This window comes from Antechinus flavipes, chromosome 2 (genome assembly GCF_016432865.1).
Source record: "Antechinus flavipes isolate AdamAnt ecotype Samford, QLD, Australia chromosome 2, AdamAnt_v2, whole genome shotgun sequence".
Lineage (NCBI taxonomy): Eukaryota > Metazoa > Chordata > Mammalia > Dasyuromorphia > Dasyuridae > Antechinus > Antechinus flavipes.
The window spans coordinates 544,375,065-544,392,930 of NC_067399.1; the positions used below are offsets into that span (position 1 = coordinate 544,375,065).

Sequence of the window (17,866 nt, forward strand, 5' to 3'; positions counted from 1 at the left end):
ACCAAGATATAAGCATAATTTATGGCCAAAATGGAGTCAAATGGATCCATCAATTAATCCAAAGCAAGAAAGGTAATAAATCTGGAGGGGCAGTGGATGGCAAATACTTTCAAGTTGGACTACCTGGGTCTCAGCAAAAGCATTCATCACTTAGCTCTCTCCTGATAAGTCATCTCCATGAGTTAGATAGGATACTGACACAGTTCCTTTTTTCCCTTACCTTCATCAAGTATATTTCATTTCCCCAAATATGAAAGACTTCCCAAAGGTGGCAAGAATCAGAACTCCATGTTTTTGGAAGCTTATTTTCCATATATAGCCTGGCATGATTCCGTCAAAAGAACTTAACCCCCCTGGCTTTTTTCTTAAGTAATAAACCCTTTAAAGATCATATACTGCCCACTAATCTCAAGATATTTCGTTCTTTAACTAGATTCTCAAAAGCTTTATAATTCAGTGGGTTTTGTAGTTAAGCCTCCACCTGGTAAATTATGAGTCTCCCATTTTTCTGGAATTGACTATATTGACTATTTTTATTTGTTATTATTTTTTCTTTTCCTTCCTTTTTTAATAAGGGAGCCTTTTCTTCTACAAGTCTATTAACTTGATTTCCATGCACCTTCTGAGAAGTGGAATTGCCCATTTCTATATCCCGTTGGGATCCTTATTGCTTGACAGGCCCTGCAGCAACCAAAATCGGGAGGAGAACAGCAGCTTAAACAATGGTACAAGCTCACGCGGCAGTGCTTTCCCATACAGCAGCAGCAACCTCCACATAAAAGCAGTGGGATAAGCCTGAGGCTAAAATGGTCTTTTCTTTGCAATGCTTGCCTCATATATTTCTCAGAGCTTTTGTGCAGATGAGCTCAGAGCTGTCTCAAAGAGGGAATATGGAATTTGGGCCTTGGTTTCAGAGAGCCATAGTGGGATCATCCAATTCTTTCAAAGACAAATTTGTTTCTGAGATGGTAATAATCACCCCCATACTGTGGATATAAATAATTTCACAGATATATCTTGAGGAGGGGCAGGCAAATGAGTTCAAGTTAAATTTAAAAATGCACCATGTTTCTTCCCTGATTAGTTTTTTTTAAAGTATAAAAGATGAACCATGTTATAGATAGATCTCTAAGAAATGGCCACACAATAGGATTTGCCAGATCAAACCATTTTCAGCCCTTTTGAGAGACCCAGGCTCACTGTGGCCTACTTAGCTGAAGACAGAATCTCATAAAAAAAAAAAAAAAAAAAAACGAGACAGAAAGGCTCCAATAGACAACTCCAAAAGGAAAATGGAGCTGAAACCAAGTGGGAATGAAAAACTCAAGGTGTGGAATGGGGCAGAGGGCAAAACGGAAAATGAAACACTATTATGATGTGTAAAGGATGAATGAGAAGTAGCCAGCTCTTCAAAAGAAAGGCTCTTTGGAAATTCAATGGTTTATTACTGTTTCATGGTATTCAAATGGCTGGACTACTGAATGGCGGTGATTTTTGCAAATTTCAAAAAAGAGGAGAAAGTAAATCCAGGACATAGGAAAGAAAGAACTGGGAAAAAAAATGAAAAAGCTAAGTACTGACAAAAAGCAGACTCAGGAACACCTGGAATATGTGAGCCATTGTGAATTGGATTAGTGGGCCTGAATGATATCCATTAACTAAATTAGCAAGGCACTTAGAGTGGTAACACTCTTAGTATCATCTACAATAGACATTATACTCTGTCAGGCTGGATACTTACCTTGCAGCTCTGGACAAGTTGTTGGTGAGCTGCTGGGTTCTTGTTAGAAATAGCCGCGTTCTGGGATGCCGCAATTGTCTGAGTGGCAGCAGCTGCAGCTTGTTTTGCTGCAACCTTAAAAGGAGGAATCAACATGGAAAGATTTATTATTTTTTAAGATACAGTTTTTGTTTCCTACATGTAGAGTAGTCCAGTCCCTGCTGTATGTGTAAGAACAAGGACATAAGTAGACACCGATTTTTAAAATCGCTTTATGATTTTTAATAATATCCCTGGAAACCATCATAAGGTTCAATAACCTGCAAGAGTTATTAAGTTAGCTTGGTATCAGAAGTGGTATTTTCCCTTTGTCTTTTTTGTAAAGGGACAAGGAACAATCCTACCCATAATGGTACGAATAAGTGGCAATAAGGGGAATTCTTGAAAATAATAATAATAATAAAAAACATAATATAGCACTTTCCATGCAGCTCTAATAAGCCAAACATAAATGCTTTATGCCTATGTCTTTCTTATGTATAATTGAATAACACTTTCCCCTTATGAAGTGCCTTGACAGAAAAACTATGAAACTTTAGCTATAATTTGGTGCATTTTCCTATCCCCTTTCATATATAAAAAAAGGCTAAATTGAACTTTCAAGCCTGGCACATGTTTACATTTAGTTTTCGATGAATGGATCTCAAAGCTTCTAATTAAAGAACCAGGATGAGGACAATGGCATGTGTAAGAGATGTTTCTGGATAAAAACTTAACTTATACATGCGTATGTGTGCAAGCACGCAATACACTTTTTCCCCAATCTATGCTAATTTTGGTATTCCTGACTACATGATACAAAATTTGATATCCATTGATCTATCACAGAACAATACATTTTAACTCTGATGAGAATTCACTGACATTTCTTACTTTAAAAATGGTCTTCTTTTCCCATCTATTCAATCTTCCTATTTTCTATGATTCAAGAAAATAGCAGACATTCACTAGTATTTGATAAACCATTCTCTCCATTCCAAAAGTGAGAGAATATTCTAACAATTAGCTTTCAAAATTTATAATCCAAATAAGCAATTTCTTGGGAAAAAAAATCACAGAAATGTTACTGCTTTCTGATATTAAAGATTCTAGCTTTCAAAATATTTGCTTTGGTACAAATGAAATGATAGCTTGAGAACTGACTTTAATCCTAGCTTCAGAGTTCCCACAAACCTGAAATCCCTTCTCCTTCAATAAAATTAATTTCTTAGATATAAATTCTTTGTGCCAGTGGTTAAATCTTTGACTTATTTTTACTAATTAAAAAGATATGCTCCAAATTTGCTGACTTGTACCGTTCCTATTTAAACTAAAAAGAATTCTGGGAAGATGACAGAGTAAGTCAGTAAATTTCAAGCTCTCCATTTAATGGCTCCTTGCCCAAAGAGAATTTATAGAATCCAAAAAAGAAGTTAAAATCAAATGAGAGACATTGAGGAAAAAATAAAAACAAAAACCATCCAAGAAAAATAAGATTATGAAAAAAAAGGTAAACTAGAAAAGGAGATATAGTCTTAAAAATAATAACTCCTTGAAAATTAAAATTGGGCAAGGGAAAACCAGCAAAGCTGTAAGAGACAAGAAATAACAAAATAGAAAATAGAAAATGAAAAAACAGAACAGAATGAGAAACATCTTTTAAGAAAAACAACAGATCTGGAGAAGAGATCAAGAAGAGGAAAATCTAAGAATAATCAAACTACCTGAATCTGTTACTAAAAAAACAAAAACAAAAAACAAACAAAAAATCCCAAACAAATCTTGACACAACAATGCAAAAAATAATCCAAGAAAAGTGTCCTGGACTGGTAGAATGTGAAGCAAAAGTAGAAATAGGAAAAATCCACCTATCACCACCTCAAAGAAATTCTTTGTGGAAATCACATAGGAAATAGTTGCTAAATTTTGAAACCCCTAGATCAAAGAAAAAATTTTGCAAGAAACAAGGAAAAAACAATTCAAATAAACAACAAATAAAAAAGTAGATATTCCAGAAAAAGGGAGGGAGGGAAAGGAGGAGGTGGTCTTTTTTCTGACCTCCAATCGGTTGACAATTTTTTTCTTAATAGCATTCTGAGCAGCTGCATTGGTTGCAATCCGGAGACCTTCTGCAGCTTCCCTCAGTCTCTGTTGCTGATCTTCATTTTCTGGGTTAGCAGCAGCGCCCTGTAAGAGTAAAAATAAGGATTTCAAGAGGTCCAGGGAGTTTAATTATACCTTTGATTGTTCTTTTATCTAATTTTGTTCTGAATATAGTTGGTTGGTAGGCAAAGGTAATTTTCCCAAGAGATAATTTTAAGCTCAAGAGGCTTTCTTTTGACATTAAAAATATCTGCATATGTTTTGCTCAGCTCTGAAAGTCAAAGTGAAATCATTAAACTCTAAGACATATTCTAAAGTGTTTTAAAGATTGCCATGTGGATGAAGTACTTAACACATTCTGCTAACCCCACACGGCAAAACTATATAGAAATTACAAAGAACCAGATTTTGGTTCAATTAGATTAATTTTTATAAAAGAGATCTAACAAAAAAAAGAATATGGTTGTCTTGAAATGTGATGATGAATTCACCAGCCCTGCAGTTTTGCAAATAAAGTATGTATGCTAGATATTTTAAGTAAAGCTTAGACTTGGCCTTTATATTCTCTGCCAAAATATCATTTATGCTCCTTTATTATCTATGATCCATGTAAGTTATCACAGGACAAAAATATAATACTTGAAATAAATTTAGCACAGTAAAACAATCATTTAATTTCTCTTGTTAATTGAAAATGTGATTTACAATCTTGATTATACTAAACTGTGAATCATCCTTATAAGATATTTGCTCCCTATAGCATTATAAAGAATTGATACATCTATGGGAAGTTTTACAAGTAGGAAATAATGTACAAACTCTGAGGTTGTAAAAGAATTTTGCTAAAATGAATTATTTAACTGAAAATTATATTTCTGGTCATGAGAACCAAGAAATAACAGAGATGAAAGGTAGTTCTTCTGCATCAGCAAAAAAAATGAGGTACTTTGAAGAAGTTCCATTAGGGAAGGAACCAAGGGGTCACCTCTATAATATTTTTTTGTCTCTAAGTTCCTGGCACTTTGGGAGTGATGTTTCATTTTGGTTTGAGGCATGGGAGTCTGGGTAGGTTTTTATAAAGTAAAGACGGTATGTGAAGTGGAAAAGAGGAATATAATTGTTAATAGATAGCAGATTTTTAAAAAAGTCTCAGTAGTTCAATTGTGGTTAAGTTCCTTTATTTTTCCTTTCCAAATTATAGCACATATAATTGAGTCCACCCTCATATTTCCCTCCTCTCATGGCCTTTACCTGAATAAAAATCAAAGAAGAAATGCAATGATGTCTATAAGGCAATTAATTACTTGTGAAGGTGTACTAGGTCTATACCTCAATCCGAGGTCCATGAGATCAAGGACTTCATCCTATCTAAACTTGAGATGTTCCCTAATGCCTGGAATAGTGTGGACCCCAAAGCAGGCACTTAACACATTTGCTGGAAAGGAAATCTCTTCCATGGAGCAACCTGCAAGCTCATAAAGGGCAGAGAGTGCTTCTGCTTTTATCTGGCCATCTCTAGCACTTCCAGTTAGTTCCATGTTTCTCACATAGTATATGCTTGATAACTGATTGGGACAGTGAAATCACTTTACCATACAGGATCCTTGACTGTTAATGTATTTATTTTAGTCTCTTCTCATAGTACACACAGCATAAATGATTCCTGGATTGGAAAGTCATTAAACCAGGTATTTTGATCACACATTCGGCTGTGTCACCCAGAAGGAGCTATCATTCTGCTTCTATGGATTTGTTTCCTAATCTGTTAAATATTCACAGATCAATGAATCTTGGTGATCATCTAATCCGACCCTTTTATTTTAGAGAGGGGGAAAGTGAGAACTAGAAAAGGGCCTGGAAGGGGCAGCTATGTAGTGCAGTGAATAGAGCACAGGCCCTGGAGTCAGGAGGACCCGAGTTAAAATACAAGTTCAGACATTACTGGCTGTGTGATCCTGGACAAGGCACTTAACTCTGATTATGTAAAAATAAGAAATTTAAAAATGAGGATTTAAGTCCTGCCAGCTCTGACTCATATTAAGTTAGCTGACCTTTCAGTACCATGTAACTCTCCAAAACTGACCTGCTCTGGGGGTATGAACACACCATACTGATGATCACAGGTAGGGGCCAAACCAAAAAAATAATAAATATGGTGCAGTAAGAACACTGCATCTGTATTCAGAATCCTGAATTTGCTAACCTGTATGAACTAGGTTAGGAAGATTAAATCTTTCTGAGTCTCATGTGCCTCTTCTATGGGAAGGAAAAGTTGGATTAGAACATCCCTGCAGCCCCTATCAGCAACTGATGACATTCCCTAAGTAGATTAGAAGAACAGCGTATTAAAGAGACGCAAAATTCCTACGTGAGATAGCCGACCCCATGCCTTGTCCTGGTGAATCCACGGGATTACCTTTGCAGCCTCGACCATTCGCGCAGTAGAGTCAGCCAGGAGTTTGGCGGCCGCCAGAAGCTTTTTGGAGTTCTCCATGTCGATTTCCGCTTCAGCGTCGGACCTCATGGCGTTGACAAGGTCCGAGGTGGCTTGGGCCAGCACTCTGGCCTGCCGGACCATCTCACCTGGGGGATGAGACAGGTGAGACTGCAAAACCTTGAAGTGTTTTAAAGGAACCTGTTCATCCCTAATGGGGATGCAGAAATGGAGACATTTTTGTAAAAATACTCAGTCCCTAGACCAGACTCTTGGAATAACAACTGCAGACTCAACACCTTTCCAGAAAGACAAAGGAAAAGAACATCTTCTATGGGAGCTGCATGTCCTGAATAACTAGAGTTTAATTATCCTCTGCACAGAATTAACATGAATAGAGAAACAAACTGGACTGATTTCTTACAGGCTTTAACAAAACCTAGGAGGAGGAGGAGGTTGTGTAAGTTTTCATTTTTAAACACACACACACACACACACACACACACACACACACACACCCCTACTAAAGGTGTGAAAAAAATCTTTTGGCTTTAAATTATTCATGAAAGATGCAGAAAATGTAAAAAAAAAGTTGTATGCTATCACTTAATAAGTAGTGCTAAGAGAAACACATCTGTTAGTTTGAAATAAAGAGTTGCTCCCAATTTCAGCGTAATTCCTGTAATGAACTTTCTGAAGTTTTTGCAATAAATAGAGACATCTTTATAATATACGGAGTAATTCTCTCTCCCTCTCTCTCTTCACATGATAGCTGCCCAAAAATTTTAGAGGAACCAAGAAATAAACACATCCCACTCAAATCCACTTACCAGCATCTCCCATTGAGCTGAAGATGCTCTCAGTAACGCACATGATGGTGTCAGTTGCCTGGTCATAGCGGCCAATCGGCTCCCCTCGGCTGGCAAACTGCCGGACGTGCTGCAGGAGGTCGTGCAAGGCCTGGCTGACCACGCTGGCTGCTGCGCTGACCTGCTTCAGGAGCTCGCTGTCGTCTGTGGCGTCCTGGCAGGCTCGGACGCAGTTTTCCACTGACCGGTCGACAAGTTTTCCAGCCTCAATCAGTTGTTCCTGGCACACGGGGGAGCTGAGAGTGGGGCTCACCACCTGCAAACGGAGGCACAGAGATACAGGAACTACAGGGCGGTTTTAATCAATCCCAACTATGTGCGAACACCTTGGAATACGCTACGAGTTTAGATTTGGTTTAGGTTCCATAAATTAAGGTATAAGATCCGTGAGGATGGCCCCCTGCCTGCTTCTTATCTTTAAATTTGGGCTCAAAAAGAGTCCACAATAGCCACCACTGTCCCTTCTTTGCTAAAGTGGATCACAAGAGTGCCTATAAATATGGAATGTTGTATATATTGACAATTATAGGAAATTAACAATTTCCTTTTTTGAAATCTTCCCTCTTCCCAAAGGATGGCTCACTGGATAAGGGAATTAGAGACACATATAGCTGAAAATCAACCATTTAACAAGCATTTATTAAGCACCTAATAAGTGGCAGGAAGCGTGCTAGGCACCGGAGCTACAAATACAAAGACTGAAATAATCCCTACCATCAAATGTTATATGAATATCAGTTAACTTTTATATAATGCTTTAAGCTTTGTAAACTGTGATACAAGTAAAGAAAGTGATAAAAGAACAAGATATTAATAAAAATGAGATGAAAAAATTAACTTAAAAAAATTTCAGTCCAAGACTGCCTCTTCCTGAAAGTATTGTCTAATTGGTTTCATCTATTTTATAATCACTAAGCAAAAGTTAATACACATCTATACTGATTATTACATTTATATGTTATCAATTTTCAAATTTCTAAGACAGTGAAGGGAAGCAATGGCAAAGATAATTCAAAATGGCAGATAAATCCCAAATTAACTGGAGTATTATTTTTGTGTATATATATATATTATTTTTGTATATTTTGTATATTACTTTGTATAGTATATTTTGCATATATTTTGTAGAAAGTGGGTATATTCAACGGAGGAATTTGCAACACTTAAAATTGAGCCCACAAATAATCAAAAAAAAAAAAAAAACTACATGTAGTTCTATATCAAGTCTCTCAACATGTATTTTTTGATTGCCCATTGAGAATATGTAATGGCAAGATCAACAATATCTAAGTACACCTAAAATGCCTTTTAAAAAATTTCACTAAAAAACTCATTAAGTGTCAAATCATGTGAAAAGTTTTTGCAAGCCAACTACCATGTTAGTTCCCCAATCCAATAAAGATAGTAAATTCTAATTTATACAGAATAGTTAAGAAATAACGTATTCTGGTTAATTAAACATTCTCATTATTTGAATGAGATGCTCTACTACTTCAGATTGAATTAGAATGCAATAAAATCTATTCAAATATAATGAACATTATTTAAACTTTCTTAAGGGCATTTCAGGATCTTACATTTTAGGGCCATCATTATAAACACCAATTAGCAAGAGATAGTATTCTCACCACTCTCCTCTTTCTAAAAAATGAAGTTCCTTCAAATAAACAATAGTATTTTAAGATTTGCAAAGCATGTTACAAATATTTTCTCATTGGCTCCATCACTTTGGGAGGAAGGTGTTATAATTAACACATTTTATAGGAGATGATTTCTGAGCAAATATCTGAGGTCAAATTCCAATGTGGATCTTCCTGATTCCAAGTCCAATGCTCTCATGATTAAACACAATGCAACCTATTTGCCTAAAATTACTAAATGAAAGCTATGATATTTCTTCACTAACCAGAACAACACAAAAATAAACCTTTTTGATATTCTTAATACAAGTTCTTTTCAAGAGTAACATCTGGAACAAGTTTAATGTGTGGGAATTAACAGACAAAATACTAAGTTGTTTTCTTTTTACAAAAATAAAACAAAACAGTCCCATGGTAGGTTTTGTGGATAAAGTGTTGAGCCTGGAGTAAAAGACCTGAGTTTCAAACCCTGCCTCAGACTCTTACTCTCTGTGTGACTATGGGCAAGTCACAGAGAGGAAGGAAATAGAAAACTATTCCTGTATCTTTGCTAAGAAAACCTCATGGACAGTACCGATGTACTGTGATCTAAGGAGGTCATGAAGAATTGGACACACAGGAACAATAGCAAGTACCAAGTTTCTCTTCTTCCCCTAAAAGTCAGTTATATCTTAGCAGAGCTAACAAAAATAATTGTGTAGAATTCAGGGGTCCTCAAACTACGGCCTGCGGGCCAGATGCGGCAGCTGAGGACAATTATCCCCCTCCCCCAGGGCTATGAAGTTTCTTTATTTAAAGGCTCACAAAACAAAGTTTTTGTTTTTACTATAGTCCGGCCCTCCAACAGTCTGAGGGACAGTGAACTGGCCCCCTATTTAAAAAGTTTGAGGACCCTGGTGTAGATCATCTGTGGTATAAACTTTTCATTTCCTTAAAAGTTTGGGGGCAGAATAGAGGCTAGAACTATGATTCACTTAGTATATGGAACATCCAAGTGAGTAAATTTTTCTACTAAAGGAGGATGATACCTGCAATTTAGACTTTTAGAGAACTATTTAGAATAGAAGTGTTAAATTCTGCTTATTTTCATAAGCTCTATCCTGAACCAGATGAAAATGTAATTGGGAAATGCTTAATAAAGTAAAATAAAAATAAAATAAAAATATAATTGGGACATACTTAATTAAAATAAAATAAATAACAATAATTGTGATTTTCTAAGTCAATATGTGGCCTGCAGGAACCAGTTTCTATTTGAGTTTAATGCCACGGGCCTGTCCAGGATCAAATAGTCAGGATGATTTAGAAGAGAGACTTGAATTCAGATTCTCCCAATTTTGAGCCCAACTATTCATTCATTACTCCAAGATGCTTTCCTTCCTTAACAGGGAGACTACATAGGTCCCTATCTACTAACTCTTGGTTAATTTGTTTTAGAATTGAGATACTCTAATCCTTATGTGCCAAAGCAAAAATAAGTCAAGCCTTTTATTATATTTAAGGCCATGCAGTTCAGATCAGTGAATTCCATATGTTACTTTTTAAGAGACTCATGTTCCCTGTCCTCATCACAAAAACACTATGGCTACTCAAGGCTACCTATACTTTTTTTTTTAAAATAAAGCTTTTTGTTTTCAAAACATATGCACGGATAATTTGACAAGATTGATCCTTGCATAGTCTTGTGTTTCAGACTTTCTCCTCCTTCTCCTCCTCCCCTCCCCTCGATGGCAAACAATCCAACATATGTTAAACATGTTAAAATATATGTTAAATCCAATATGTGTAAACATATTTATACAAATCTCTTGCTGTACAAGAAAAATCAGATCAAAAAGGAAAGTAAACGAGGAAGAAAACAAAATGCAAGCAAACCACAATAAAAAGAGTGAAAATGCTATCTTGTGATCCACACTCAGTTCCCAGTCGTCTCTCTCTGGGTATAGATGGCTCTCTTCATCACAAAATCATTGGAACTGGCCTGAATCATCTCATTGTTAGAAAGAGTCACGCTCATCAGAATTGATCATCATATAATATTGATGTTGTCATGCACAATGATCTCCTGGTTCTGCTCATTTCACTTAGCATTAGTGCATATAAGAGACTACCAGTACTTTTACAAGAGTGAGTTACATAATTCAGAAACCTTTTCTGAACAGAATTTGAGATAAAGAACTGGAAAAACTAGATTTGTAAAATCTAGGATATAAGCAAACACCTTTGTTGTTACTAAGTTAAATTGTATCTGACTCTTCATAACCTCATTTAGAATTTTCTTGGCAAAGATACTGTACTAGCTTGCCATTTCCTTCTCCAGTTCTTTTTGTGGATGAGAAAACTAAAACAAACAGGGTGAAGTGACTTGCCCAGGGTCTCACTGTTAGTAAGTGGTTCAGGCTTGACTTAAACTCATAAAAATAAATCTTTTCCTGATTGCACTCTATCCACTACATCACCTAGTTGCCTTAGGATGCCAAGGAAAGGTACCAACTTTAAGAGTTTGTGCATTAGTCACAGTTTGAAGAAGATATAAAGGGAATAACACAACCCCACCAAAGCCACCTGGAGATACTCAAAAACATTCTGAATGAAAATCAGCAAAGTCCTCAACAGCCACAAGAGTGGAAACTCAAGAGCCAACTACAGCCTTACCTTAGCACAAGCTACCAGCTGGGAGGTAGAGAGGGCACACTGGGTTGCAGCAGCAATTACTCTGTTCTGCAGAACAGTATCTTCTGCCACCTGGGCAACATTCTTTGCTTTCAACACCAACATGGCGGCAGCATTAGCAACAGCTTTGGCTAAACTCATCAGTACATCCTGCAAAAAAAGCAAAGAATACTCTTTTATTTTTCCTTTCCTTCTTTTTGTAGTCCAGAAATAAAATGAGAGATTTACTTGTGTGTTTATGAGTCTTTCCTAAATATGTTTTTAAAAAATATATAAAGAGAAGGCGGTCACAAAATAGGAAGACTTGCAATCCTCACATCATATTATTTTTCTCATCCAATAAGTGGTCTGAAATAAATCAATTTTGGAGAAAGGGTTTCCATTTTAATAACTGGTTCACATGTACCAGACATTTAGAATTAAGTCCTTAATCCAATTTAATTTTTTAAACCATTTTTCCAATATACTCTATAAATAAAATGATAGAATATTATAGTAGAAAGGGACTTGAGGAATTAAATCAGAATCAAATCAGTTCAGGATTTTCTAACCCAAATGATATTGAGAACAGTAAATATTTAAATTCTATTCAATGAACCACTGTCTGCTCAACAGTCTCAAAATAATAGTTATCAATAGTTCAGGAGTTCAGTACTAGAAGACAAGATTAGGTTGGGAGAGAAGCAAGTCAGGCAAAATTTTTGAAGATTATACCTTTTAAGTTTAAGATAATCTTTTAAATAGGTAAGTTTTGAGGTAAATTTTGTGAAGAGATAAGATAAATCCTTTATTATTATTATTTATTCTACAGTAGTAAGAACAGAAAACATTTCCTTTGAATTAATAAGCATCCATGTGGTCCAACACTGAGGAGGGAAACTGAGGCCAGGAAAAGGTATATGAATGATTCAAAACCAAACTAGAAAGTGGAAAATCTGAGTCTTGAATTCAGGTCTTCCGAATCTCTTTTCATATTGCTTCTGATGGTGGGTAAAAACAAACTTGAAAACATAACCAACTTTCATAAATACCATCTGTAATATTTGGCCACACTAGGTGAATGTTTCACTGAAAACATGGAAAAAATAATCTTTTTGGATCACTGTTTCCCTAGGCATTTGAAGTTTTCATTAGTAAAGTATGAAGAGTCCAGCCTCCAGAGGATGATATAAAACATTCAGAGGAAGACATGGTATCCTGAAGTTAAATATAGATTCTAAGGAATCAGTTTGTTTTAAAGTTAGTCATGTCTTCTGGGATTTGTTTGATAGGAATCAAATATGATGGAAACTAGAAAAAAAAATTTTTAACTAGAAAAGAGAAAACGTGTTCTATCACCTTCTGACTAAAGAAGGAGACAGCTGTAAACTCTCATAAAACAGGAAACACTTGGCAAAGGATAGTGTTTATGATTAGCCCTTGTCTTGCTGAGATAGAGTGAAATGGGTATTCCATCTGTGGAATAAAGAGTAATATCACTTCTTAAACTAGATATGTCACCCAGCTGCCTCGTTTGCTGATTAACAAATGTTAGGTTTGGTTTATTTTCCATATTTTAAGAGACTTAAATAAACATAAGCATTTATTGTTTGTACCTACTATGTATAAGGGATCATATGCATTACTTATTCCTATTATGTGCAAAGTATCCTGCTAGTATTAAGAAAACAAAGAGAAAAACCAAAATGAGCAGTCTAGCGAGATATGTGAACATACAGGTAAATATACAGAAAATACAAGGTCACTTTCAGACTGAGGCATTATCAATCCAAGGAAAACACAATCTCATTGTTTGTGAGTGGTGTTTGAACTAAGATCTGAAAGAAAGTAGGAACTCTAAAAGGTGGAGGTCAGAAAGGAGGACACTTCCCTAAACAAAACAACCAAAGGCATGGTTTCTGGGAGACCTGGAAAATGTGCATGAGCTTGAACTGAAACCACAGGAGAAGCAGGAAAACAACAGGGTTAAAGATGGGCAACTTGGAAAGACTTAAGGACTCTGATCAATCCAAACAGATTTCAGGGGAATGATTGAAGTGTGTGACCTCTTTTAACAGAGAGCTGATAGATTTAAGGTGCAGAAAGAAAAAGAAAGATTTTCAGATCAGGGCAACATGATAATTTGTTTTAAAAGTTTTGTTTTGACTTTTTTTCAATGTGAGGAAGACGTGGGAAGGAGAGGAGCACTAATGATAGGATATAACTACTCTTTCCCTCCAGCCCCCAACAAAATGAGAAAAGAAGATCATGGAATCATTAAAAAAAATCAAAAGAACAACAAAAAAAAAAAACAACCCAGAAAGAAACACATACAAGCAGCACACTTTTGAAAGCTACACAGGGAATTTATTATTACTTAAAATTAAAAGGAAGCCACATGCACAACTTATATCTGATTGCTTATGGTCTCAAAGAGGGAAGAGGGGAGGGAAGGAAGGATATGATTGGGACCTCAAAATTAAAAAACCCAACAAAGGTAAAAAGATTGTTTTAACATGTAACTGGAAAAAAAAATTATATATTAAAAATAAAAAGAAGCCTTACTTATTGGAGAATCAAATTTTCAAGTACATTCTGTTAATGTACATTCTATTTTGTATATGGAAATGGTTTTATTTTATGAGTGTTAAGTTTGAAATTTTAAAAAAGAATTTTTTTTTTTAAGAGTGCACTCTAGATGTAGGGGTGGCTTGAGCAGAAGAATAGAGATAAGAAATGGAATTCTATATATTAGAAACAACAAAAAAGCCAATTTTTTGGATGGGGTTATATGAGGAGAGTAATATATAAGCCTGGAAAAGATTAAAGATAGGTTGGGAAGTCTTTGAAAGCCAAAGAGAAGAGTTTGTATTTGGTTTTAGAGGTAATAAAGAGCCACTACAGTTTATGGAGCAGGAGAGTAGGATGGTCAGACATGCACTCTGGGAATATCACTTTGGCAGCTGCGTAGAGAACTAATTGGAGATAGCTGAGACTGGAGGCAGGGACATCAATTAGGAAACCATTCCAATATTCCAGATGAGTGGATCTCAACTAGGTTGCAACTGTGAATGGACAGAAAGAGATTATTATGGAGATAAAAAAGATAAGACTTGGCAACCCATTTGATATGTGTAGTGAGAGAAAGACTCTGAGATTGCAACCTGGGTGACTAGAAGAATGGAGGTACCCTCAAGAGAAATAGGGAATTTGGGGAAAAGCAAGGCTTTGAGGGAACAGTAATGATATAACTCAATTTGATTTAGAAATGCTCGTCCAAAATAGACAAGCCATTTTTATTTTAAATAAGAATGTCAAGGCATTCCCTTCCCCAGAGAGAACTGGGAATAGAGGTCTCCATTAGTTCATCTGATAATGAAAAGCACTTTAGAGCTCTAAAATTAGAGCAGGTTTTTCCCCTCCCTTGGGGAGAAGGGGAGAAGGAGGAGGAGAGCAGTCAGTATCTTTAATGTAATTTTTCTTACATTTTCTTTTTTCCCTTGGGGTCTTTTGAAATATTTGTTATCATATTGGGTCATTGTTTTTTGTTTGGCCCATTTTAACTCTCAGGTTCAGTCTTGGATGAGGTTCTATTCTATGCTGTCCATTTCCCTTATTTTTCCTTTTTATTCTTTCCTTCCTAATAGTTCCATTCTATTATCTCCAGTTTCATTTTTCCAGGTATTCTTATAGTCTCTGTGACCAAATCTTTTTTTTTTTTTTTCTCTGATTCTTCCTGGATTTCCAGTGGGGTGGGTTATTTGTAGTATTAGAATTTTCCTTTGTTTATTCATCTTTTTTACCTCGATAACTAGATTGGGAGATTCAGTCTCTGCAACTGAATGCCTGTGTATGGTTCTGTGTATGGTAGACCACAAAAGGTCCCTCTTTTCAGAGACTCTGGGGCTAAATCTCTGCTGAGCTCTTCCTGGAGGTGCCTCTCTGTAAGCCTGAAGCTTCTGCCTGGGGTCCTTCCTGCTTGCTGCCAGGCTCAGGGGATACTCCCATATTGGATTCCTGCCTTTGTCTGTAGGGAATGCATGGACTGGATTTGGCAAAGGGTCTTTCTTCAGCCTCGCTGGATCCTGCCTGCAGCTCCCTGTTCTTTCTTTAGCCCATCCCTGGAGTCGGAAGCCTTATCTTCCTGAGTTCAATTCTGGTCTCAGATACTTATTTGCCATGGGATCTTGGGCAAGTTAGTTAACCTAATATGCCTCAGTTTCCTCATCTGTAAAATGAGCTTGAGAAGGAAATGGCAAAACACTAAAGTATCTTTCCCAAGAAAACCTCAAATGGAGTCATGTAGAATCAGAAACAAGTGAAACAATTGAAAGATAATAAAAAATGGCATATTTGTACTTAGTTGTTTGCAGGACGTTTCCCCAAATAAACTGTGAGCTCCTTCACAGTAGGGACTAATTTTTTTTTCTTTCTTGGTATTCCCTATGCCAAGCATAGGACTAAGCATGTAGAAGGTGCTTAATAAATGCTTACTGCCTGATTAGACTTTGGGGATGGCCTCGGATGACTTGTACCATCTTGGATCCACTGGGAATACCCATTGGTTGCTCTCTTGGGCTAAGTTCCTGGTGGCTCTAGGTTTTTCTGAGTGTATGTTTTATTCATAAGAAGATGGGGAAAAAATAAGCATTTATGTACTGCCTACTCTATTCCAGGTATTGAATGAGCACTTTTTATAAATCTTATTTGATCCTTGTAACAATGCTGCAAGGGAGATGCTATTATTATGCCCATGTTACAGTTGAGGAAACTGAAGCACATAGTGATTAAGTAGTAGGGTACTAAAGCTGGTGTCTAAAGCAATATTTGAACTCAGGTATTCCCAACCCAAGCCCAGTGGCCAGTCCACTGTGTCATCAGCTCCCTTAAGGGATTATCAAGGGAAAACAAAGCTTTTTGTACTGAAAGCTGAGGGCAATTTCTGTGAAGAGATAAGTAGAGTAAAAACCATTGTCAACATTTGCTCAGTACTTCTCTGTGACTGAGAAGTCCATTCCCATTCCTCATTTATATAGGAGATCCCTCTGAATATTACATTTTTAGACTGAGGGTTATGGTTGGAAAGAATGGTATAGATTATCTAGGTCAGTAGTTTCTCAAAATGTGGAGCAGGGACTCTAGAGAAGAGGAGCCCCCTTGCAAGGGGCCCATGAGATCAAAACTATTTTCAAAGTAATACAAAGATATCTTAACTTATCAGTAGACAAAACCCACACAGACAAAAATTATCTGGTGTCCTTAATAATTTTTAAGAGTATGATGATACAGTCTTGAGACTCAAAAGTTTGGGAATTGCAAATACAGACTAATGATTCATTTTACAGAGAAAATAGAACAAGAGTTAAGATAAAGGTTTTTTTTTTTTTTAATTGTTCAATGTCTTTCATAGCCCTGATGCACACAAGTACCAAAATTCAGTGCTGAATAATAAAGAGTGTTTTAAAGAGCTCATGAATAGTAAGTCCCATTAATTGACTTAACTACAGAAACACACACACTATATTAGCTATTATAGTTGACTCAAAGAATTGGAATAATTTTTGACTTCAACTCAAATCCTTAGAGATAATCTGTATAATCTTCTCAGTATTAAAATACCCCCAGAGAGTTTAAAAAGGACATTTTTAGGAGAAGAAAGGTAATGGATTTGACTCATTTAAGTACTAGTAAATTTGAAACCCAACTCCATATCTATTTAACTCTTTCTTGGCTTCCCTGTACAATAGAAATTTGTAATTCTAATGTAGTCAACTACAGAGAATGGGGTTCTATTCTGAAAATATAAAAATTAGAGAAAAGGAACAGGTGCCTTTTTGTTAGAGATAAGAGATTTTGTTATTGTTTAGTTGTGTCTCATTTTTCATGATGCCAAGTTCTTCTCAATTCCACCAACTCAAAATCTTAAATTCCTGTTTCATGTTTCCATGACACTATCTGTCATAGGTGTTCCCCATTCTCTTTGCCTTCAATTTTTCCCAACATCAAGGTCTTTTCTAATAAGTCCTGTCTCCTCATTATGAAACCAAAGTATTTATGCTTCATCTTCAGTATTTGAAATAAAGTCTGAACTAATTTCTTTGATTTTTGACTGATTTGATCTTTCCTTTTGAATGGACTCTCAAAAGTCTTGAACCCACAAAAGCAGCAATTCTGTGGTGCTCAGTTTTCCTTCCAGTTTAACTCTCACAGTCAAACACTGCTCCTGGAAAAATCATAGTTTAGATTATACAGACTTTTGCCAGCAAAGTGATGCTTCTGCTTTTTAGTAAAATGTCCAGATTTGCCATAGTTTTCCTTCCAGGGAGCAAACAACTTTTAATTTCGTGGCTGCAGTCCCTGTCTACAGTGATCTTGGAGCTCAAGAATACAACTTTGACACTGCTTCCAC

At 36.1% G+C, this 17,866-nt stretch overlaps 1 protein-coding gene across 1 annotated transcript in view; it reads right to left on the reverse strand.

Annotated features, from left to right (window-relative positions):
* Positions 1–17,866, reverse strand: part of TLN2 (talin 2) — a 237,371-nt gene that overhangs the window by 160,822 nt on the left and 58,683 nt on the right. Inside the window, exons 17-21 of the mRNA XM_051980927.1 lie at positions 11,461–11,628; positions 7,127–7,421; positions 6,279–6,445; positions 3,818–3,946; positions 1,742–1,855 (exon numbers count right to left, since the gene is read on the reverse strand). Coding sequence (XP_051836887.1) covers positions 1,742–1,855; positions 3,818–3,946; positions 6,279–6,445; positions 7,127–7,421; positions 11,461–11,628 — 873 coding nt within the window. The remainder of the gene's footprint in view (positions 1–1,741; positions 1,856–3,817; positions 3,947–6,278; positions 6,446–7,126; positions 7,422–11,460; positions 11,629–17,866) is intronic.